This window comes from Scylla paramamosain, chromosome 9, assembly GCF_035594125.1.
Source record: "Scylla paramamosain isolate STU-SP2022 chromosome 9, ASM3559412v1, whole genome shotgun sequence".
In the NCBI taxonomy this organism is placed as follows: Eukaryota; Metazoa; Arthropoda; class Malacostraca; order Decapoda; family Portunidae; genus Scylla; species Scylla paramamosain.
The window spans coordinates 4,478,496-4,503,938 of NC_087159.1; the positions used below are offsets into that span (position 1 = coordinate 4,478,496).

Here is a 25,443-nt window from a genome sequence, read left to right on the forward strand (position 1 = left end):
ACCAGCGCGGGTCGCGGTGAGAGGCTCGTACAGTGAAGGTACTCCCCTGACACGTGATTATATACCTGACTTCAATGATTTTAACGGGAGATTCACACTGTATAGCCTAAGGAATCAAAGTATATTAAATTCTTTGAAAAATATAAAGAAGAAAGTTGCAGTGAGCATATAAATAAAACACGTAAAGCCCAGACGAGTACTGTTCACAGCATCAAAGGATTTCTGCTCACTCACTGCGATATAAATCTCTTAAACCCACGCTGATGGACGACGCATTCAAAGTAAAAAAAACATATGTACAGTTCGCAGGCACTTGAAATTATACATCTTTATAAGATACACGAAAATAAAAGTTGCAGCTAGAGGAAAAGTAAAAATAAATAAAAAAAAAAAAACCCTTCCACCTAGTTACAGCCCACACCTGCATCTCGCCTTGCAGTGTTGTACCAGTTCTCCTGCAGCCATTCAACAATGACAGAACTTCGCGAAGTGCTCTAATGCAGCGCCTCTCTCTCATTCAGCGGCGATCCTGTTACCTGTGTGTGCTGCTTGGAAAAAAATACCCATGAGAACCTAAGACCCGTATCCTGAAACAATTCTATCCACACCTCGACTATTTTCAAAGGCTCTAGTTGAAGTGATGAGGATTTTTAAAGATGTTTTTATGGTTCTAGTGACAGATTACCAACATTTCAAGATTATTAACAAGAAAAACAATCATTGAGAACCCGACAAATCATCTGTGTTGCCTTTGAAAATAGTCGTGGTGAGAGAGCAAAGCGTTTCTAAATATGATCTTAATAGTGTACGTGGCCCTTGAAAACAATCCTTACGAGCGCCCTAAACATTTCAAGATACGAGTTGCGGATAGGGAGATGAAAGGGTGTTATGTATGTGGTAAGCCTGACTTGTGAGCGACGTCTGAGAGGAAAGATGAAGTGTGGAAAGCGGCGATATATGAAGCAGAGAGAGGGAGATGAATGAATTATGAGAGAGAGAGAGAGAGAGAGAGAGAGAGAGAGAGAGAGAGAGAGAGAGAGAGAGAGAGAGAGAGAGAGAGAGAGAGAGAGAGAGAGAGAGAGAGAGAGAGAGAGAGTCATGACGAATGTTTAAGAGCTGCGAAGAATAGACGAGGAAGGGAGGGTCGGAAGGAGGGAGGGACGGAGGGAAGGACATGGGGGAGGAGAGGGAGGGGACATGAGCAAGACAAGTGACCATCTTCCAGTTCCAGAAAGCAGCAAGCACTCATTCACCGCCCAGACCTCGTGACAGGAAGACCTCCCCTCACCTCATCTTTTCCTCTCACTTACTCACCCCCTCAGTCGCTCACTCGCGAACTTCAAGCACACCTTCACTCAGGTAAGAAGGTTATCATGCCTCGCTTACGCTTCTTCGGCACGTGCACACTTTTTTTTTTGGTACAGTTTGCAAAATTCATCGGTTCTTTATTGCTGACTTGCTTTCCTTTATATTCTTTCTTGTTTTCTTTTTCTATCTTCTTATGATTTTCTTTTTCTATCTTCTAGTTCTGATATTTCTGCTGTTTTGTTCTTTTTGTGGCTGTTTCTTCCTTTCTTCTTGTCGTTTTCTTTCTTAACTTCTTTTCTCGTAATTTTTTTTCTCTCCTGTCATATTCTTTTCCGTTTTTCCTTCATTCTTTCCTAGAACTTTATCTTCTTTCTAATTCCTTGTATTTTCCTTCAGTTTCTTTTTTTTTTTTCCCGCGCGTTTCCTTTTTTCCTTCGTATTTATCTTGTTCATGCTTCCTCCCTTCCTTCAGTATCATACTTTGCATCTTTCCTTCCTCTAAAGTCAATGTACGGCACTTGCCTCTTGTCTTCATCATCACAACTCATCTTACCGCCCGATGCCATCAGATCTTTGGGGCTGAATGAGAAACGGCATTAGGAATAGCAAAGTATACACAGACATTTATGCGTGCTTCGCCTCAGCTACTACAAAGGGGGAAAGTAAATAGGGAGAGTACGTGCTGTAATAATCACTGCCAGAATGCATCAGTAGACACTTCCACACGCTACTCACGCCTGGTCAAGGAGTACCTGGAAAGCTTAAACATTTACGACGGCACTGCTTTCTCCCTTTCTTCACCATCGGGTCTCTAGACGTCGCCAAGGTTCCCTCACTTTCCCCAGCAATTAAGGCAGGTGTGAGAGCTCCAACGGGTGTACACAGGTGTGTCTAACAGGTGATTTGTAATATGAAGGCAGGGTGAAAGAATAACAGGTTAATTGAGAGGGATATGATAAAGGTACGCAGGAAGGTAAGGAAGAATGAACGGATAAATTTCTTTTGTCCGTCAAAACCTTCACTCACTCCTCAAACGCGGCACGTCCACGCCATACTATTGCTGTGCTGAGTGTGAGAAGTCATAATTGGATCCATGGCGAGCTTAACGGCGCCTTTAGGAGGACAAAAAGAAAATGACAGCGCTACTTAAGCAAAGAAAGGCACAACTCACTGGCCATTTTTTGCAACGAACCCACCACGCATTTCATCATTTAGGGGTTCAAGTTTCCACTCATAAAGTAGAACTGAAATGAACTATTAGAGAAAATAGGTTTATGAACAATATATTAAGAGGAAAAGAGCCATGATGTTCCCGAGGAGACATTAGGATAGCAAGATTGATGTCTACCTAAACGTGTAACATGCCGTGATTATTCGTGTCTTTAGCGCACAAACTCATTCTGCGTACCAGGCTTCCTCTCTCTTCCTGAGCCTATCATGGAGACTAAGGATGATTCATGTGTATGTTTATGTCTTGGTGGCTTGGATAGGAAGGTCTATTCTCCCTTGCGGTGGCGCCTGTAAGACTTATTGCCGCTCATCGATGTACTCACAATCGGAGACAAGGTTAGTGACATGTAAGTGATCTTCAAGCAATGAGGAAAAACGCCCAGCCGAGTTCGCCGCTTCCTCGTACTGATGCCCGTATTCAGAAACGTTTTGCTCTCTCTCTCTCTCTCCACGGCTATTTTCAAAGGCCACGGGTTCTCAAGAATGTTTTTCCTGTTAGTAATGTAGGCATCTTGTTTATATGTCATTGGAAGCATAAAAACACCATTAAAACCCGTGTAACTTTAATTTGAGCCTTTTGAAAGTAGTGAAGATGCGGCGTAGAAGTGTTTCAGAATATGATCTTGAGTACACAGCCGCAGCCACAGACACCTGGACGCTTCTCTGTCTTAAAATAATAATTAGAGGAATACTTGACATGGATGGTTATACATTACCCAAGTGTGCTTCGCGTGTCCAGGCGTGGGGAGGCGCCGGTCGCACGTGGCTGGCGGGGAGTGGCGCTGGGACTGACTGCCTGTTGCTGCCGCTGGAGGATCGTGATGGGTCAGTGAATGTAGTGTTAGGGTCCCGCTGTCATGTATCTTGTGCCTTGTAGTTGTTATTGTTTGTATTCTTCGTGATCGTCGTCATCGTTGTCATCATCTTGCTGTTGCTGTTAATGTTGTCGTTTTTCTTGTGATTGTTGTTGTTGTTGCTCCTTTTCTTCTTCGTCCTCCTCCTCTCCCAGCTGCTGCTACTCCTTCTTTTTCTTCTCCTCAGCCTCTTTTTATTTTTTTCTTCTCCGTCATCATTATCATCATTTTTTTTTCTCCTTCTTCTTCTTCTCCTCCTTCTCCTCTTGTTCTTGTTCTTTTCTATTCGTCTTTTACCTTTGTGTCGTTTTGAGCCCGGAAAAAAAAAGAACTCGCAGAATCTTTTCTTATTCAGTCTTATTCAGTCTTTGTTTCACAGGCCGCAATCTTCCTCGGTTTCCATTCACACACAAGACACGTGACTGCCAGGATTAACTTTTCATCACCTTTGTTCCCTCATCGACATGCAAGGAGGGGATACTAAGCAGCATAATTTACTTCCGGCGATCTGAATTACACGCGTTGCACGAAGATCGACGCCCTCCATTCCGATCCTCCACATACACAAGAATCGCCCTCAGGAGATTTTAAGAGCGAGTATCCAGCAACCTCGACTCTCTCTCTCTCTCTCTCTCTCTCTCCTATTCTTCAATACAGAATCAAACGTGCTTCTGGAACAAAACAGTAACAATACGGTTTTGTTAGGAGGATCTCATTGTAATGCAAAGCTGGACGTAAAATAACAAGCATTACCGGAGGAATGAAATACAGATAGCGTGACAGAAGGCCGAAGAAAAGAAAATGTTATGACAGAGAATTATTAGAGCGACAAGAATAGCTGTGTTAACAAAAGCTTCACACAGACAGACGCACGAACATACATACACACATATACATACACCAGAAACTTGAACAAACGCCAGACGGTTCTTCATAACACTGCTAACGAGAACAATGCAAGTCGATGAGTCTGAAAACTTCATCGTGAGCCACAAAAGAGCATAAGGTGGACATCTGCCGGGCACGCGAGGCAGTGATGGAGGTGATAACGCGGCAAGGTGACAGGTGTGCTGCTGCTAATCAATGCCTCGTTGCCTCCGCCCTATTGTCTCCCTTCAGCGGGCCACCATGCACACCTGCACACAACACTGGCGGCGGGGCGAGGGCATTACACTGGTGGTTGAGTCTTGGTTGTCAATACAAAGTTTGTAAATTCCATGTTCGTTGCTTTTTATTATTCGTCACTTGCTTGTTAGTTTAATTTTTTTTTTCTCCTTCTCACAGTTGTCATCACTTACTATTTCCTCCTACGTTACTCCCAGGAATGTCTCTAAATCTAGTTTCTCCATTTGAATTTCACCTTGCCAACACCTGCACGGCCTCGCTCCCTTCCCACCACCAGTTGGGCGACAGTACTACAAGATTCACGCGCCAATTACACCGGGACGGAAACTTGCAAGACTTCCTCCGCGCGCCATGACGGAATTCTTATATTTGTCTGTTTATTTGTTCGCAGGAAACACTTTACTCCACTTCCCATCTCATTAGGAACCTTGTATACCGTCACGCCACACACAAAAAACTTGCAAGACTTCGTGCCATGACTGTTATATATGTCTGTTTATCTATTCGCACGAAACATTTTACTTGGCTTCCCATCATACTAAGAATTCCGTATACAGTCACGCCAGCTGCCGCTTGTTTCGTCGAATTATTCATTCACTGCATACAGTCCTTGTTACTTTCATTACTCCTTCCTTGTGGGTGTTCATGCATACTATTACATAAACGCCACTTTACCTGTACTCTACCCTTTCACTCTTTCCTTGGGTGTGTTCATGTACTGTTATATAAACGCCGCTTCGTATCTATACTTTGTCATTTATCTTTTCAGCGGTACTTTATGTTCAGTTGTACGTTACTCATTCCCGAATATACAAGCTGCTTCCTTTCTCTAGTGTCATGCAATTTTTTCTCTCTCTCTCTCTCTCTCTCTCTCTCTCTCTCTCTCTCTCTCTCTCTCTCTCTCTCTCTCTCTCTCTCTCTCTCTCTCTCTCTCTCTCTCTCTCTCTCTCCACCCAAACAGCTCCTCCTTGATCCACCACAGACGGCTCTTCTGTATAGCTCCTCGTTGTTCCTTTACAAGAACCTAAGAAAATAAGGAAAGGTGCTGGAAGCCGTCAGGCCTACACGTAGCAGTCCCTGTATGAAAGACGCCCACGTATTCCACCTATCATCCTGATGCATAAATGTCTAATCTTCTCTTAAAGCTCCCTAATGACTCAGCACTAACAACCTGATTACTGAGTCTATTCCATTCATCTACTGCCCTATTTGAGAACCAGTTCATTCCTGTATCTTTTTTTTTTTTTTTTTTTTAAATCTAACTTTTGATAAGCTTGGATGCATTACTTCTTATTGACAGCTTGTTCATGTCACACCACCAAGGGACAAGACAGCTCAATAACAACCTTAAAAATCTCACTGTGGTTTATAAATCCCTTACACCTTTTATCCTGTACTCCCTTATCTTCCCACGTATGTCTTGTGTAGGTCAATGTGTGGGTCAACTAGCCTTTTTGTTGTCGATCTCCTTATTTTCTTACGTACTCATGTAATCCTCTGCCGTCACGCCACCTGAGTATCTTGTGTGTTAACGATGCAATTAAGCGGTTGTTAGCTCCGGCTATTACCTGCATTATGCTAGCGCTGTCGTTTTGCCGGTCTATTTTTGTGGTCCATTATCTTCATGGTTATATCTTCATATATGTATATATATATATATATATATATATATATATATATATATATATATATATATATATATATATATATATATATATATATATATATATATATATATCAGGTCAACATTTCCATGAAGAAGGGTAGCTGAGGCAAGGCGCCTACATGGATAAATAGATACATAGGCAGATAGATTGACATATAGATAGATTGATGGATGGAGAGACAGGCGGATAGATAAATAGATAGAAAGACAGACAAACAGACATATAAAGATGTAGATTTATTAACCACAAACAAAAAATATACTCATAAGTAATGGCAATACAAAAATTTTCACATAAAATAATTCACTATTCCACAATATTAACAGTCATCTACAAAACTGATACATTGCAGGAAAATAATTCGCAAGCACGACCAACTAAAGACACAAACTGAAGTACAAAAGCCTTTCATCAAATTATATCATTGTTGTGCTGTGTTGTGCGCTTTCTGCTTGCTGTCCTTTTATTCCTTAATTTCTTCTTATTCTTCAATTTTCTTGCTCTGTTTTCTGTCGTCTCAGTGTAGGTCTCTCTCTCTCTCTCTCTCTCTCTACTCTCCTCTCTCTCTCTCTCTCTCTCTCTCTCTCTCTCTCTCTCTCTCTATTCCCTCCATCCTTCCATATTCAAAGACCACATCAACCTTCGACCTCCAGTTTTTGCACCCTTACCATCCCTCATCCACGTACTATACTTCCTCACTCCCTTTCCAGCCACGTTATCCCCCACTGCCTGCACCTTTACCCCATAACCCCATGACGTAGGTAAGGCACGCTACTTCACACTTATGATCCCTCGAGGTTCCAGTGAAGGGTGACTTATGTACGATGCGTTACGTAAATCTCAGCGTGACGCCTGGTGTACTACTTGTTTAATTCAGTTAATGGTCGCGTCTAGAGCCGGTACGTGCACCTGACTGGCATTACCGTGGGAGTCTCAGATGTCCTGCAGCGCCGTGTTCCTCATTAGTCTTTATTATGTATAGGGATCGTGCAGGTGATTAAGTTGTCCTTCTTCTTTTGTTTCGTATCGGTGAACTGCGAACGTTGGTGTCTACTTGAATGATATAAATCCCATGGAAGTTTACAGTTTTACATTGCCTGAACTTAGAGTAAAAATTCTCTTTATAGGCCACGACCAAAGGTGACGACAACTGCGGTAATTTTTCTTTTTCACTTTTAATAGCATTACTATTTTCGTCGTTATCTTTCAAAGTGGTATTAGCATAAAAAAAAAAAAAAAAAAAAAAAACATGCTCTTCCACGGCTTCTCTTCATCAGCAGGCACTCTCTAAACTTGATACCGTACTTGGCCTGCAGCCTCCTACCGGGAAAACAAGGATGACACAGCAATGCTCGATCCTTCTGAAATGGAAAAGGGACAACAGGACAACCATCGCGGACCAGCACTACACGCCCCTCGCAAGATATCGCTTCTTAGTCGCTAATTCAATATCGCGGGCATCTGGTGGTGGTTCGGAAACGAGACATCCATATTCACCCTCGCTGAGTCAACAACTGATCCTGTCCCAACACTTCCAGACTTTGTGGAACATCGTCATCTTTCAAACACCTTATTGTTCACTGAAACAGGAAGTTTGCAACTAACAAAAGGAATAGAAACAAAAAGCTTGGTGATGAAGAATGAGTACCGCCATCACCCAGAGGTGTGGGCAAGCCTTGTAATTATATGGATCTTGTCTAGAATCGTGGCGTATCAATATGTCAAGGCGTGGTTTCTCAAACTCACTACACTTTCGTAGTCCTTGAACGTCAACTCAGGTGTGTGGCCACGTGGCGCGCCTCGCTCAAGTCTATCCTGCTCAAGTCGAATTTGAGAGAGGCTTTGCGAAACAGTGGCCAAGGAGACCCCCCCAAGGCTCGTGAATAGGACAAGATGATCGATCCTGAAAAGCTGCGATGGGAATGATGCTTGTGAAGAGACTTCTGAATCCACGAGAGAGTAGGAGAGACAAGCGCCGCGCCCCGTGATCTGGTCCCCATTCATGTTGGTGATATTTGTCTGTTCTGGTTCTACTTCCTTTCATTCAACTTATCTTGAGGTCACATATGTGATTTACACGTCACCATTCACTCACAGCCTACACACACACACACATACACACACACACACACACACACACACACACACACACACACACACACACACTCACTACGCAGCATTTCCCCCTCTACCCCGGCGTTCGTGGAAGGCACAGTTGCATGTCCGTCGTGATCTTTGCCAGTCGAGTCTTTGCAAGCAATAAGAATGTTCCGGGGTGGCCGTGACACGAAGCCTGCCATCGGGTAAGGAAAGGCCGCACCGCACGCCAGCAAACACAATGAAGTGTGGCGTGTCTATGATCTTGCTGACTGTGAGAATGAAATTCAAGAAATGGATCTCTTCGCCTTCCATGACCTGCGTCACGGATTCCTGTCTTCACGCCGTCCCTCACGCTAATTCCACGGCGACGTAAATTGTGACACAACCCACCGGGGATCACACGAGCTGCATATTTTTGCTTCACACCTGCTTGCGCCGTGAGGGATGAGGTGTAGCGGGTGAGAGTCAAAATTATGGCTAGCTCGGAAGTGGGAGTTTTTAGGTTATAAAATTAAGGCAGACTAGTAACATGTGCAAACAACACTTCACACTTCTTTGCTGAGGTAAAAACACGTCATTTCAAAAGTGGCTTGTGAATGTGGAATGCACCATGAGTTCAGTACAGCACGGGCCACTTTACCCAATATAATATAGGACCCTTAAAGGGTATGAAGCGCTGGCAGGGGTTTGGCGCTCACACAAAGGCACGGACTGACAGTGTCACTCGTAATTATGAATGCCAACACGTTTTATGTAGATTCACACACACACACACACACACACACACACACACACACACACACACACACACACGCACTGCAGCTTTGACCAAAACGATCATCCCCTGCATAACAGAAGGCCACCTACATTGACTGGCCCTCCTCGCGTGCCGCGGCCCAGAACTAATGATGACGGGGGATAGCAAAACTCCTCTCCCTTCCTTCCCTAACCCCTGTCTCTACATAACCCAGACGGTCACGAAACCCTCCATCTTGTCCATAAGGAATGCAGGAAGGAGGTAGGGAGACGCGAGGCCTCCCATCCCGCGCCGAGGAGTTGTTTGCAGGCAGACTCCATAATATAGACAATGCCTGCCCATCCCAAAGAATAGTCTCGTATTCTTAGAAGCTTTGGACTCTCACTGGGACTATTGTGATGAATAATCAGATTCTGACGATGCTTTTCGCTATTATTGGTAAAGAATCATGATACATTATCACTAGAATCCTAAACAGATGTCTAGAAAATCTAAAATAAAAAAAAAATTCTAACGCAGTGGTTCCCAATTACTGTTGGACATGACCTCGATTTCTTTCAAAATCATGTTTTAACAACAAACTCATTTCCCCATAACATTTCCATATTATTTGTTACACACTGCGGCTAGTCTGCAATAAACAGAAAATTATTAGGTTGTACTTTCCTTTATTTTATGGAAGAAGGATGATATAAATGCAGAAATTACAAAAACAGTTACGATAACAATGACACCCTTAACTGAAATCTTTTTTCCTTAGACTGTCGTTATAACCCTGAATGCGAAATTATCCGAGTGGGATAATTTATCCTTATCTAGAAACCGCCGCTCTTAAGTCTTAAAAAGTAGTCGAGGTAAGACGCCGAAACGTTTGAGAGCACGGACTAGTCTCACCGCTCCCCCCCAGGACAGTCTCGTATCTTCTCTTTCCGAGGGTGGCACCTCCTCCTCCTCCTCCTCCTCCTCTCGTTTCATGTCAGCAACATCAGTATCACATCCGTGGCTGTCTGTTCGTAATGTTCCTGAGGCGAATACAAGGCCATGAACGCGGCGAGGCGAGACAAAAATAAGTGAGGCAAGTCGGAATAAGGTCGGGTCATACACGTAGGACAACAGGTGGGCTGAGTTTTTGGTGCAGTTACGATGAAAAACTCAGCGAGACACATTTTGCTGGGTGTTCGTGACGCTTTTTGATGGCAGAGACAAATAGCGTCCCGGCACAAGTTGCACGTCCAAGACAAAAAAAAAAAAAAAAAAAAATAAGCAATGTTCCTCAGATAATTAGTGTAACGACGTGCCGTCCTGGCCTCGTTGTGTCGTGAGGCTCAGTGTTGGTCAGGAGCCGCAATCATGTCACTCAGGCAGCTGACGTCATCGCCACTCAGCCAGTCTTTCAAAATACAAATTGTAATGAGGCGCTTTGATTATCTTCACGTGATAGACTGATGATCACTGCAGCAGATAAACAGACAGACAGACAGAGACAGAAAGACATACACACACACACACACACACACACACACACAACAAACACAGTGTAACAAACAGTCATTAACAACCGCCTTGCATGCCATAACCACCCCAGCATGTGAGTACTTCCAGCAATATGAACTCAGACAAGAAGATAAATCTCCTTCCCCTCTCATTAGTGTTTTCCGCCCAGTACTTCTCAGTTCCGTCAACGTGCAATCAGCGAGTGCATGCTCTTTCTTCTTTTGGCAAATATTTGTCTACTTCCGCGTCCTTGTAAGCAGGAAGAGTCTCCAGGTACTGTTCTCATCAAGCTTCATTACTGATTCACTCCATCAAACAGTTATGCGCAAGAGGAGAGAGTTATTGTGGTCATTAGCGGGAACAAAGTAAACGACAATGGTAAGACCGAAAATATATCAGCAATCAGGTAAAGGTGCTATAAACTCTAATCATTTTCACCATTCTTGTTATTTGGATCATTAGTGGGAACAAGGTAAGCGAGGTTGGTAAGACTACAAATATATCAACAATCTGATTTAACTTATTTTCATCATTCTTGCCCTTGAGGTTGCAGAAGTAATAGAGGTTCTTGTACTCCGAGTCCTTCTGGGGTACGGGAGGCCATTCATCAAGTCACTGTCACGGACTCTGCAGCATTAATTTTGCCAGTGTTGCTAAGTTCACGTGCTCTCTAGTGGCTAAGTTGCTGCGCCAGGGAGGATGAGTTAGGTGAGGTGGTGTTAAATGTGCCAGTGGTGGTGGGCGTGGTGCTGCTTGTGGCTGGTGGCGAGTACTGTTGCTGTGTTGGTGTGCTGGGCGTGAGTAACTGAGCGCACGAGGAGCAATTAAAGTGGTGGTTCAGAGTTTGCTTATGCCTGGCTATCAAAAATTTCCTTCTTTTTTTCTTGTCTGCACCACCGCCACCACCACCACCACCGCCACCACCATTACAGTTGATGTTTTGTCGGTAGATTTCTCATTTGATAAGTTAACGATTCCATCTCTGAGCTTACTTTCTTCCAACACTGCCGCTCTGAATGTTTTGTGAGGTGTGATTCGGAGCAGTTCAGTGAGTGAGTGAGTGAGTGAGTGAGTGAGTGAATCAGTCAGTTAGTAGGTCAGTCATAACCAAACAAATAGACTACGAAAAAATCAGTCAAGCTTATCCTTACAAATACACACAAATCAGGAAGAAATCCCTCAATTGAAAAAAAAAGAAAGAAAAAAAAGTAACCAGAGAGAGAGAGAGAGAGAGAGAGAGAGAGAGAGTTAACAAATCTTTACCATTACAATAGGCACTTTATTTCCTCGGAGTGACAGCTGAGGCCAAACAAAAACAGAATAACAAAGCAAGCAAAGAAACACAGAGGACGAGAAGCAAGTTAAGTCACCACGAGTCCAATTAAAATGTTATGAGGTGACTTATCAGGAGAATATATCACTCTCTAAATACAGCCACACCTCCTCCTCCCCTTCCACCTTCAGGCATGGCTCGTCCCGTTGGCCCCGCCCTCCTCTACTGCCTCCTGCTGCTCGGGCCGACTTATCACGTCCTCCTCCTCCTCCTGCTCTCCGGTGCGTTTCTTTAGTGGTGGTATTATTTACTGGGTTGTATAGTTAAGCTGCTTCTTGCCTCATTTTTTAGTATCTATTTATTTGTTTTTTTGTGTTAAGGAGACTAGTAAAGAGTATAAAGAATAATTGAAAAGCCTTCTCAAAATGCTATTATAAAAAAAAAAAACGAGGATATTAAAAAAAGTTGGCAAATTGAGTTGTACTATTGTCATAATTATTACTTTATTTTTTTTGGTATACTCACTTTTATCCATTTATACATCGCAGTGGTTTATGTACTGCCGTGTGTGTGTGTGTGTGTGTGTGTGTGTGTGTGTGTGTGTGTGTGTGTGTGTGTGTGTGTGTGTGTGTGTATTGTAATACTTCACATATAATCAACAAATACAGTCCAAATAACCATTAATTTAGAATCCACAACGAACCTCAATACTGTTATCCACTCAACAACAACTGCGACCTTGTGATGACGCCCTTCTAAAACACCCAACATTTCAGCGTTCGCCCACACGTCTCACGCCTCCTTCACACATCTGCCGCCGCTCGCCGCTCAGCAGGCCGCGGAAACTGGTGTGCAATCCTTTAACTCCACACTGATGGCAAGGCAAGTAGGCAAGTAAGGCGACGGATGATGAGGTTTGTGCTTCTGTATTTCCTGTCTTATCTTTTTTTCCTCTTCTGTCTATTAATGAATGAATTAGTCGATCAATCAATCAGTCTATCTATCTTTCTATTTACATATGATTCCTTTAAATTTAAGAAAACATGATTTAATTGGGAGCCCATTCAAGGTGAGGTTTAATTAGTGTGAACAGGTACTGAGGAGGTCATGATGCCCTTAGAGGCCGTATTCTTAAGCCACCTACTATCACAGCGATTTTAAAGAGGGTCCGATTTTATTGCGGTTTTCAAGGATATTTTCATGATTCTAGTGACAGATTAACAAGGATTCTGTATCATCAATTGGAAAGGAACCCGAGTAATCTTCTCTGCGGCCTTTGAAAACGGTCATTATTAGAGAACAAAGTGTCTAAGAATGCTAGTCTAAGTGTACTGGAACTATCCTACTGTATAATGTCCTCAGGATCTTTTCTTTTTCCCAGGATAGCGGCGGGATCGCAGGCGGAGGCGCGGATGGTGGCTTTGTTTCAGTATCTCGTCTCGCAGTCCAACGCCACTGTGTATTACCTGCTGTACGACCCCTCCCTCCTAGGTGCGCCTCACACACACACACAGACACACTTCATGCTTTTATTGGGAGTTTCTTTCCATTTTGTGTTGACCTTTGCCGGAGTCCTTACATAAAAAAAAAAAAAAAATTCATATACACGCACAGAGTATTATCTCACAAACATTCCTTCACACCTACACAACACCTCGCTTCCCTCACTCCAACTCATGCATATATACATTATACACGGGGGTGACGCAAGAAAACAATCTTTCACAGGTGACTCAAAACGTCCGAGGAAAACACTTGATGATAATGATTCCACAAAGATAAGAGCAAAGAACAAGCTTCATTTCTCACTATGGTTTATCTTCACCTTTACCTTTATCATTTCCACTGAATCCCAATAACCTGTAATCTCGTCTGTATGTTTTTTTTTTTTTTTATCTATTCTCTTATTTTGTCTCTTTTCCTTTCAGTCTTCCCTTATTTCAGTCACTCTGCTTCACTATCCACTTATTTCTACCTCTCGTCCATTCATCTCTTCCATATACGTCACTATCCATCTCCTCCTCTTCCTCCTCCTCTTCCTCCTCCTCTACCTCCTTCTCCTCCTCCTTTATCAATATACATACAAACAACTATGCATGATAACACGAGACCCCTAAACGCTGCATATGCTCCCTAATGTCACTGGTCAAAAATTCATGATCTACCAGTCCTTCCCAGTCCTCCTCAAGCCGTGTCGTGTCTGCCTCGCGCCGCCACGGGCAATAGGCGGCCTCAAGTTTTCATAAGGGACAGGCGAGCAAGGGTTGAGCGGACTGCATTATTTGTGTTTACGAAGACAGCCGAGGTGACTTGGTGGAGAGAGAGAGAGAGAGAGAGAGAGAGAGAGAGAGAGAGAGAGAGAGAGAGAGAGAGAGAGAGAGAGAGAGAGAGAGAGAGAGAGAGAGAGAGAGAGAGAGAGAGAGAGAGAGAGAGAGAGAGAGGAGAAATAGCAGCAAAAAAGTAATGTTAGTAATGATGATAATAATAATGATAATAACAATAAATAGCTTAATGATAACTGAACGTCTCTATCATAATTTCAAACATTGCAGAGTCTTCTTACATTTACTGTTAACAAGCTCTGGTCTACTTGGGGGCTTCCCAGAGTATTTTCACGATTGCAGTGAAAGTACAATAAACTTTCTGCTTCACCATTGAAAACATACACACGCACAAAAATAAAAAAAAAAGAAAAACTCGTCTCATGTAGTTGGGGAGTGTCAGGTGCAGGCGGGCAGTGTGAGGCATGAATGGGGACTTTTATGAGTGAAGAGCCTATTGGAGCCAACATATACTATACAACTTTCTAACGTAGTTGCCCTTAAATACTGCACAAGGAAAATGCATTTGGTGGGTTTGACTCTCAGAAAACGCAAGTCTCTTTGAGTAACTTAGCTATTTTTTACTTCTTTACATGTTTTGATTGCATTGTGGTTAGGTCTGTCTTTTTGCTTGTAGGCATGTGAGTCAGTCAGTTAGTCAGATAGTCAGTTTGTCAGTCAAGATGTCAGTCAAGATGTCTTTCGGTCACTCAATCAGTTATACTCTCTCTCTCTCTCTCTCTCTCTCTCTCTCTCTCTCTCTCTCTCTCTCTCTCTCTCTCTCTCTCTCTCTCTCTCTCTCTCTATCGCTTCACACTCATGACTTCAGGAGTTGGGATGAAGTGTGCTCGTGTGCCGGGCTGAAGTGTGAGGGGCGGTGGGGTGGTGGTGAGGCGGGGCGGGAGGGCTGAAGAGGCACATCTGCTAAGTGACGCCCCGCTCAGAGTTGCTGGTGGCCGCGTGAGGCTAATTATCATGAGCAGGTGTTAGTCAGGATAGTACTTCGAAGCAAAAAAAAAAAAAAAAAAAAAAAAAAAAAAAAAAAAAAAAAAAAAACAATGAATGTTGTGGATGTAATGATGCGTTCAATATATGTAAATATAATGAAGATTAACTGAATTCATTGACGGTTTGTAGTAGATAATTATTAACATGAAGAAAGAATCATGTTTACTGTAAGACTAAAGAAGCAAGAAGTTACTCCGAGTATGAAAGTCTCCTCAGATGCCATACAATCAACAGGAAATATGGAAAAAGACTCATAGCAGACATATATAAAATCTGGAAGCATTCTCCCAAGACTTCTGCCACGGCGAAACTTCGGGGAGACTGAAAAAAAAAGTACAATAAAAAAAAAGATATAAAGATAGACTAAAAAGAGAGAGAGAGAAAAAAAATCCTGAATACATGTACATCCCAGCGACGAAAAAAAAAAAAAAACGAGTAAGGAACAAAAGATAGAAAAACAAAAGATACAAGACAGGGAAGGACGAGGCCAAGAAAGGAGAATCTCACTGCGTAACATAACACCTTGAGACTTTCCCGCGGCATCAAGCTACATGTGATCGATACCTGGATTAGTGATCATCATTAGTGCCACGGCCTCCTTTGTGCCTCTCTGAATACCGCGTACCCCTTCTCAGCAGCCCTCCAGAACACCATCACTCACCCTCGCATCACCTTCACGTCCACTCCCTCACCTTCCGCGTCTCCTGCAGGCTCGGCGGGGGCGGTAACGACGAGCAGCGACAACGGTGGAGGCTTGACGCTCTTCCGCTGCTCGTCCTCGTCCTCGTCGCTAGTGGCATGGCTGCGGGGTATCCAGAAGGCCCTCACGCAAGGTTACAGCCCCGTCACTCATAAGAATGTGCTAGTCGCCTGCTCAGCCTCACACACCTCAGAAATTTTCACTCAGGTATCGAAATGTTCTTTACACAGCTGCCCTTTCTCTGAGATGACAAAAAAAGTTTTCTCTCTCTCTCTCTCTCTCTCTCTCTCTCTCTCTCTCTCTCTCTTTCTCTCTCTCTCTAAGCTAGTCACTCCCTCCGTCAGGTTCGCCAGGTGGGCCTAGAATCGCCCTCCGTTCACTGGTACGTGGTGCTGCAAGAGGAAGGGGCGACGCTCGACTTATTCTCTGGCCTTCGAGAGGGAACGCAGGTGAGGGTGACGTCAGGTGGGGTGAATGGGAGGGGGTCATGTAAATGAAGAGAGTGAAAGGTAATGTCAAGTAAGGGGAGTGTTGGGGAAGGAGTTGTGTTAGGGCAGTCATGGGAGGAGGAAGAGGAGGAGGAAGCACCAAGTAAATGAGAAAAGTGAGAAAACAATAAACATTAAGAAAGTAAAATGAGGGAAAGGAAGCACGGACAAGTAAACAAGGAGAAAGAAGATGAAAAAAAAAATATAAGGAAGGAAGGGAGTATGATTCTTCTCCCTGCTGGTGTCCTCTCTCAGTGGCGTTCCTCGCATTTCAGAAACACTGAGGAGAGTCGTTGAGCTCTACACACACACACACACACACACACACACACACACACACGGAACTTTCCCCATATCAACACCACTTCACTGAGACTTCAGGAACACACTTCAGTACACATACATTACGTAGATTAGCTAACTTCATCACGGCGCCTCCTTATCACCAGGCAGGAGTTTGCTGCGAGTTCAGGCAGGACACGGGTTAATCACTCAACGAATAGACCGAACAACTCTTAACAACTTAGCACTTAGCAATATAACACTTTTTACATAATTTCAGAAAACATGGACTATTTTACTGAGCAGAAATAAAACTCTAAGCACTACATGTTTCTATTAGTCCATCACTTCTTTTGTTGTCAGTGGTATTTTTCGAATTACCTCAATATTTATTCTATGTGCGTGGCAGGTGACGGTGGCGGCGCGCGGCAAGGCGGGCAGTTACCAGGTGCTGTCCTCCTATATGGATATGCGGGGCGAGACCAAGTGAGTGAGTGTGTGTGTGTGTGTGTGTGTGTGTGTGTGTGTGTGTGTGTGTGTGTGTGTGTGTGTGTGTGTGTGTGTGTGTGTGTGTGTGTGTGTGTGTGTGTGTGTGTGTGTGTGTGTGTGTGTGTGTGTGTGTGTGTGTAACGGAATATAAATGAGACAGGAGGAGGTGGAGGAAGAGGAGAAGCGATGGCAAAATAGAAATGAGATAGGAGGTGGAGGAGGCAGTGAAGGAAGAGAATCCACATGCTAATCCTCTTGCAGGTTTCAGGAGGCGGGGAGGTGGTCCTGGGGCGACGAAAGAGGCGGCAGTGGCGGCGGCGGTGGTAGGGGCGGCGGGAAGCAGAAGGTGGCGGCGCCGCTGACCCGCCTGGCGTCGCAGCAGTACGGGAACATGGGCGGGCGGCTGCTGCGGGCGGTGGTGGTGGAGAATTCGCCCTACTTCAGGCTCAGGAAGTTCCCGGACGGCACGCTCTTCCCCGGCGATGGAATTGACGTCAATCTCCTCAACATCCTCGCCAACAAACTCAACTTCACGTGAGTCGTTGCTGAGTTACGGTGAGGCGGTGATTCTGTAGCGATAGTTTAGCGATTCCTTCCTCGAATGTGTTGGGAAAATTTTCCTGTTGTGTTTAGTGTTCCATCTCCTTTCTGTTAGTTTGGACAGGTCTTTCTTCTTACGTTTGCCTTTTCATGACTGTCCAGTTTCTTTACCAGATCTTTTTACGAGGTTCCCAATCTTTCATGTTCCTATCCAAGTCTATATCAAGTAAAGATTCCTTCCCCGTCTAGATTAATGATAAAATTTTTCTTACTCGTACGTAAGAATGACACTGGCTCAAGTGAACAAAAACGCCTACAAAACTAAAAGGCCCATTGAAGGGGCCAGTTCTTTGAGAGTATAGTCAAAGGGTTATCCAAAATTTTGAGAAGTATCTTTAAATCTTCCTCTTGAATACCTCAGATCACTGGTAGGAGGAAATACAAAAGCAGGCAAGGAGTTTAACAGATAAATTGAATACGCTTTCCCTGCTGACGAGGCGATCCTTGTAGGTATCGGCTGGTGGAGGCGGCGGACGGGCAGTGGGGGGAGGTGCTTCCTAACGGATGGGTGACGGGCATGATCGGGGTGGTGGCGCGACGCGAGGCGGACTTGGCTATCAATGAGATCACCGTCACAGGTATTCAATCACGCGGCCCACCATCACGCTGCGCCTCTCTGATACCTAAGACTCCCGCAGAGTGTATGCACTTGGTCACCTCCACGCCTTCCTCTTTCTTATAGCATAAAAGAATTCAAGAAAAGACAGCACGGTAGATGACCTCCACGACCCACTGTAGCACTGACATTCATCACTCAGTCCAGCATTCCTTTCCGAGGAGTGGCGCTTATATGTCTCCTTTTTATTTGTCGATTTTTTATCTTCCAGTCTTCCTCTTGACATGCAAGGACAAACAAAGGTGAAAACTTTTAGATTGATAGCAAAATTATGTCGGCAAGATATTTAACTGTTCAAGTTTAAAACTAACCTAAAAAATTCAGTAACGACAGGAGAGGAATTCATAGGAAAACTTTCACACTCAAGCTATGACCCGTGCGCGGTGGTTCCTTCCCTTTCTGTGCCCCAGCAAGACCGTCAACACGCCACGCATCCAGACGCACTCAGCTTCTCATCTCAGTGTCTCAAAACAGGCAAGAGGGAGCGTGTGGTGGACTTTTCGACGCCTTACTTCGTTGAGGGCACCATCCTCGTGTCTCCCGCCCCGAAGGAGAAAAACCGTGCCTTCGCTGCCTTCTCCCCGTTTTCCGCACAGGTAAGGAAAACAAAGGACATAGGTGAGTGCAGGATAGACAGACTACTCGAAGCAATAAGAAGTGGCGTGACACAGGCGTGTATGTGGCTCACTTATAAAACAATCGGGAATAATGTCTACAAGTGAAAGAGTTAACAGGAGTGGGTGAGGCGCCGCCATGATGGAAGTATAGCCCAATCTGTGTCCCTGCCAGGTATGGGGGACGATCGTGGTGGTGACGCTGGTGATGGGCCCCATGGTGGCGGCGGTGGGGTGGCTACGGCAGCGATGCATCGGCACCAGTGGCCTGTCCACGCTGTCCCTCAACACGCTCTCCTTCACCGCCTTCCGCTCCCTCGTGGTACAGGGGAACCTCCTCTTTCCCAACAATGTCCCGTTGAGAGTTGTCTTCTATTTTTGGTATCTGTTCTGCTTCATTATTTACGGTGAGTCTCGCTCAAGTCATCAGGGGCGAGGCGGGGTGTGTCCGGACAGCGATCAGCTTTCAGGTGTTGGGGAAGTGTATGTAAAATAGCCCTCAAAAACTTAGGGAACGAAAGAATATCGACACTTTCCAGTGAATTAAAAAGTTTCGCTATCTTACCCTTCAAGATTAGTTTGTAGATTTATTGCGTCATGTTAAGTGGCTCCTGAAGACACAGACGCCATAGAGGAAGCCACAACGATAACTCCGGGTATTGTCGCGCAGCCATGTACGCCGGGACGCTGACCGCCGTGCTCGCCTTGCCCGCCTTCACCAAGCCTATCGAGACCCTCACCGACTTGCTGGAGGCGGCGCGGCGCGGCGACCTTCAACCTGCCGTGGTGGAGGGCACTTCCAACGCCTTCCTCTTTAAGGTACGCTATTTCTCTCTCTCTCTCTCTCTCTCTCTCTCTCTCTCTCTCTCTCTCTCTCTGGTGATGATATAAAAGTCCGGGTGTTAATGTCTGGGTGGTGGGACCTGGGAGGATGGCGGTGGTGGCTGATGAGTGGCGGGCGGCTTGCAGGACGCGGAGGGCGGCATCTACAAGGATATTTGGGAAGTGTTCGACCCCGCCACCGGCTACGCCAAGAACTACGACGGCGGAGTGGACAAGGTGAGCCAGGCCGGGCGTTCCTCAATGAATGAATTGGTTTTGTTCGTCAGTGTATCATTACCGTCATCTATGCGCACGTTACAAGCGAGCTTCTCTATACTTACGATATGTTTATTTTCACTTATACTTTAAGAATGTCTGTTTTCACCCACCTTCCATCTGTCTAAATAATAGTTCTGTCTTTCGAACATCACGGAAACACTAAGAAATTGATTTAAATGTGGGATACTTTGCCCATGAGAGGTCGCTGCCGGGGACCGAACCCTGGCAAGACACTGGAGGCAAAGAAGCGAGTCTGACCCATTACCAAGCAGTCCTCAGTGATCACCAAAGCATGCACAGATTTTGTTACTGTTTCATCACCGGCATTAAAACTATTACCTACTACTCAACGGTTGGAAATACCCATTGTCATCAGAGTGTGAATGACAAGTGTGATGAATGTGAGTGTGCGGAGCGGTAGTGACAGGCGTGATGACCCACAGGTGATGAATGGCCCCTTCGTCTTCGTCAACGCCAGGCTTGGCTCGGAGGTGCGGGCCGCGGCGAGGGGCGTCCAGAAATTCTACATCTCCAGAGACTCGTTCTACCCGCAGAGTTACGCCACGGCCTTCCCTACCGGCTCGCCCATCAGAGTGGTTGTCAACCCCATGTGAGACACTCGAAACTTTGTATAGGACTGATGTAAGGAGAGACAGACAAACAGACAAACCGACAGACAAATAGACAGAAACAAACAAGGATAAATAAACAAATAAAGACGGATAAACAAACAGAAAAAGAAAGAAGCACCACATATACATATCTCTTACCCAGATTCCCATACCTATGCCATGACGATCCTTACCTCACTCTCTACACACCAACACGCCTCCACAGCACCGTGTAGGCCCACCAAGGAGGAGAATCCCACCCTAAGCCTCCCCTCTCCACTCGGAACACGACTTGTAGCTCCGTTTTTTATTGCACTCTCCAGTGTGACGTTTTTTCCGGAGCTTTTCCTAAAGCCGGAGGGGAAAGGAGCGATTTAACCACGATTCCCTAAACGGTTTTCTCAGCGCGGGTGTTTGTGTGGCAGTGACGCTACGCCTTCTTATCCCAAACGACTCCCACGCGTGATCTCAGATTTGTCTCCCCGTCTGCTGTCTTCTGTGCATTGTAGGAACACGTGATGGGTTCGGAAATTTTAGTTTATTTATTTTTTTAATGGAAGGAAATCGAGGGACAGAGAAGTTGATGGGGGGGAATGAAAAGGATTTTTTAACGCGTGTGTGTGTGTGTGTGTGTGTGTGTTTGTGTTACAAGGGCGGCATTTGGAGTATAGAGTGGGTGGGGGAGTCTGGGCCGCCTCTCTTCCTGCACACTAACAAAAGGCCAGAGTTGAGGGTCACACACCGGGCTTTTGTTTGGGCGGCAGTGGAAGAAATGCAGCAATTCCTCCTCGCGTCCTTGTGTGTGTGTGTGTGTGTGTGTGTGTGTGTGTGTGTGTGTGTGTGTATGTGTGTGTGTGTGTGTGTGTGTGTGTGTGTGTGTGGCCTGCCTGCACGCACACCCCCTCGCGTGAAAGACAAAGGACCTTCATCATCCCTCAAGGACAGTATATGTGTGTGTGTGTGTTTGTGTGATGAATTGCAAGTCATTCTTACATAAAAGTCCCTCCCTCTTCTCGTTTTGCAAAGTTTGTACCACATCTCGTAATCTCTGTACTCTCACGAATATTTCTGCCTTCCCTTACTATCTTCACTTCCCTCAAAATATCCTTAATTTTCTGCCTCTCTCCCTTTGCCACGGCCTGACCTACAATCTCACATTCTTTCTAGACTCACTGGCATCCCTCCCTCACCTCATCACGGCCTCACATGTCCCTCTTCTTCCTCTTTCTCCTCCTCCACCTCCTCTTTCTCTCACCCCTCACGACCTGACCCACAAACTTCACCACCATCCTGCATGACGCCTCACCACCTTCCCTGCCTCTCCATCACAGTCTGACGAGCATCACCGCCTCGGGAGTGATCGGGAAGTGGATGAAGGAAGAGGTGCTCAAAGTAACCAAGTCTGTGGAGGAGGAGAAGAACTACGCCATCACCTTAGTCCACCTACAGGCAGCCTTCTTCATCCTCCTGCTGGGGTTCCTGGTAGCTACTGCAGCGCTCGTGGCTGAGAAGATATACCACCGCTGCACCCTCTATGGACTAGCTATGGGTATGGACGGGCCAGCGCTTCATTTCCTTCGGTCAGGTTCCTTGCCGCCGCGTGAGGGAATCATGTGAAACAGCGACACCACAGCCTAGTAGCAGCATTTCTTAGCAGAGTCTTAGCAGCTCAGAGTCGTAAACATACAGGCAGATAGATAGACTCGCACCGCACGGCCATAACAGCGCCCATAACTGCAACAGCCCCCACGGCAACACCCACCAACACCAGGCCTTCCACTCATTACTGCCGCCGCGTCTCGTAAAGACTTGCTGTGGTCTTTGTGTTTCCTTCCCGTGTGAGGCGAGGACGCGAGCACTGCGGGGAGTCAACGGCAGGAGTTGAGGGATGTGAAATAGACGGACAGCAAGCGAGGAGAACTAGAATTATGAAGACGAGGAAGAGAAGACTAAGATGAGGATCAGATAAAAAGGATAAGAAGGTAAGAAGGAAGAAAATAAGACGAGATGAGAAAGAATGAGAAGGGAAAAGAAGACGAGGATAATGAGGAAAAAACATGAGAGTAAGGAGAAAAATAACCAGGAAGATTGAGAAAACATAAAATACTAAGACAAGGATGAGAAGAAAGGGTTAGAGGAAAGGGAGAAAAAGATGAGAGCGAAGAAAAAAAAGGAGTAGGAGGAAATGAAAGCAAACGGGGAGGACACAGGAAAAAAAAAAACACAAGAACTACGAAAAGAAATGTGATGATAAGGAGGAAGAGAAATGACAAGAAAAGTAAATAAGACGATGAAGAAGAGGAGGAGGACGAGGAAGACAAGATAAAGACATAAGTGGTGGGCGTCACAATAATGATAATAATAATAATAATAATAATAATAATAATAATAATAATAATAATAATAATAATAATAACGGTGACCTGTAGTGACTATTTACCAGGTAAGTGACAGATAGAAACACAAGGTAAACATGTAAATTAATAGATAAATAAGACTGACAGGTAGAAACACAAGTTAATAGGTAAATTAATAGATATGTAAAAGTGACAGGTGAAAATATAGACTGGTAGAGAGACAGATGGATAGATATGACAGGAAATAAGCGAATATTCGAAGCCTATAGAGAGCAGAGATAAAAGAAATACAAAATAGATAAGAATAGAAGGATGATAATTGAAAGGACAAAGACGGGTAGAACGTAACCAATAAAATACTCCTATATTATAGATACATAAAAGTTAAATACATATATAAGCAAACTGACATTTAGAATACGTGTTATTAATCCTTCAATGCTGAGTGCTTGACATATTAACTAAAAAAATAAAAAAAAATAAATAAATAAACAAGAAAAATAAAATAAAAGAAAATTGAACGGCTGTGTTAAGTGTGCGACTAATTCCGAGATTTTAATGATGAAACGTAATTAATGAACCTGCTAACTTACTGCCCTTGCTTTATCAGTGTGTTAAATGCCCCCCCTTCCTCCCTCTCTCTCTCTCTCTCTCTCTCTCTCTCTCTCTCTCTCTCTCTCTCTCTCTCTCTCTCTCTCTCTCTCTCTCTCTCTCTCTCTCTCTCTCTCTCTGCTTCCTTCCCTTTCATCCTTCCTCCCACTCACCTGCCTCACCTTGACACACACACACACACACACACACGCTAAAAAACACCTAACTTCGCCTCGAGAGAGAGAGAGAGAGAGAGAGAGAGAGAGAGAGAGAGAGAGAGAGAGAGAGAGAGAGAGAGAGAGAGAGAGAGAGAGAGAGAGAGAGAGAGAGAGAGAGAGAGAGAGAGAGAGAGAGAGAGAGAGAATGCACGTGGACCGTAGACACAAGAGGAATATGAGGGGAATGTGAGGGGAATGTGAGGACGCGAGGTCACAGCAAGTGGAGGGACAAAAGGGGAAGCGTAAGGGCGTAAGGGTATGTAAATAGGGTTATAAAGTGGCCCTTTGGATCCCTGAAGGTGAGTCTGAAGGAGGGAGGTGTGTGTGTGTGTGTGTGTGTGTGTGTGTGTGTAGATGGCTAGTGGTTGTCTCTTTATGACTGTGACTATGATAAATGTTGATGCCTAGTGTCTGTCTGTATGTGGCGCTGTGGCTGTGGTTATGAGTGTCTGGTTAGCTTATGTCTATGTCTGTGTGGTTCTGATAGGTGTGGTTCAGTGGCTATCTCTCTGTGGCTGTGCTGCTGAGGGGAGGTGGGGTGTGTCAGTGCGTGAGTAGAAGATATTGATGTTTATTTCCTTGGCTGAACAGAGGAACCGGGTGAGTGATTGACTGTGTGAACGATTGAGTGAGTCTTTCAGTGATTGATTGAGTGCAAGATGGAGTGTTGAATGTACTGTAGTTGGTGATATTTTGTGGTGTGATGCAGAATAGTGGCAATATTAGTATTAGTAGTAGTAGTAGTAGTAGTAACCAAACCTAATCTGCTGCTGCTGCTACTACTACTTCTACTACTACTACTACTACTACTATTACTATAAATACTACTACTATTACTACTATTACTATTAGAAATAATAATACTACATCCGAGGAGGAGGAGGAGGAGGAAGAGGAGGAAGAACAAGAACAAAATTTGATAAAAGAAAAAAAAAAAATCCTAAGCCACAAAACTGCCACCAAATCCTTAAAGTCCCTCCCAACTCTCTCTCTCTCTCTCTCTCTCTCTCTCTCTCTCTCTCTCTCTCTCTCTCTCTCTCTCTCTCTCTCTCTCTCTCTCTCTCTCTCTCTTTACTTAGAATGCTACCAGATTAATTTCAGCCACTCGTGAGCGTCGCTAGAATGAGACTTCGTGTGGGCGTGTGAAGGCGTGGGCGTGGCGAGAGGAGGAGGAAGAGGAGAATGAGGAGGAGGAGGAGAGGAGACTGGATCGGGGAATAGATTCTTGGGGAAGTGGCGGGAGGGGGAGGGGAGGGGGGAGGAAATGCGGGGAGTCGTTGGGGAGTATGAGGATGAGGAAACATTATTCTAGCCGCCCACCACTTCTCCAATGTTCCTCCTCCTCCTCCTCTTCTTCCTTCTCTCTCTCCTCTTTCTCCTTCTCCTCCTCTTTTGCCTCCTTCTCCTCTTGTTTTCATGCCAACGCCATCAGAGCACAATAGACTTGGAGGAGGAGGAGGAGGAGGAGGAGGAGGAAAAGAGAAATAATGGAAAGAAAGAAAAAAAGATGAAAAACAAGGAAAAACAGCACGGTATAATCTTAAATTCGTCTTTTATTGCACGTGTAAACTGTGAGGAGTGTGTGTGTGTGTGTGTGTGTGTGTGTGTGTGTGTGTGTGTGTGTGTGTGTGTGTTTACC

General features: G+C 44.8%; 1 protein-coding gene and 1 long non-coding RNA gene across 2 annotated transcripts; both read left to right on the plus strand.

Moving 5' to 3' along the window:
- Positions 1–1,200: 1,200 nt before the first annotated feature.
- LOC135103289 (uncharacterized) lies at positions 1,201–12,691 on the plus strand. Its single transcript, XR_010269975.1, has 3 exons — positions 1,201–1,359; positions 12,000–12,089; positions 12,585–12,691. It is a non-coding gene; the product is annotated as an uncharacterized LOC135103289 (long non-coding RNA).
- Positions 12,692–13,193: 502 nt separating this feature from the next.
- On the plus strand, positions 13,194–23,617 carry LOC135103426 (glutamate receptor ionotropic, delta-2-like). The gene is made up of 12 exons (XM_064009631.1): positions 13,194–13,299; positions 15,848–16,044; positions 16,182–16,286; positions 17,017–17,093; positions 17,358–17,630; positions 18,147–18,274; positions 18,787–18,908; positions 19,102–19,333; positions 19,597–19,745; positions 19,896–19,985; positions 20,471–20,637; positions 21,970–23,617. Exons 1-12 carry the CDS (start codon positions 13,221–13,223, stop codon positions 22,253–22,255), a joined length of 1,905 nt encoding a protein of 634 aa, XP_063865701.1. The 5' UTR covers positions 13,194–13,220; the 3' UTR covers positions 22,256–23,617.
- The last annotated feature ends 1,826 nt before the right edge of the window (positions 23,618–25,443 follow it).

What these genes read in the sequence shown, in the direction of transcription:
- LOC135103426 (XM_064009631.1), top strand. Translation starts at nt 13,221, where the DNA reads ATGGTGGCTTTGTTTCAGTATCTCGTCTCGCAGTCCAACGCCACTGTG. An exon ending in CCTCAGAAATTTTCACTCAG is followed by an intron (nt 16,045 to 16,181) that starts GTATCGAAATGT and finishes TCCCTCCGTCAG; the next exon opens with GTTCGCCAGGTGGGCCTAGA. An exon ending in ACGACGGCGGAGTGGACAAG is followed by an intron (nt 19,986 to 20,470) that starts GTGAGCCAGGCC and finishes GATGACCCACAG; the next exon opens with GTGATGAATGGCCCCTTCGT.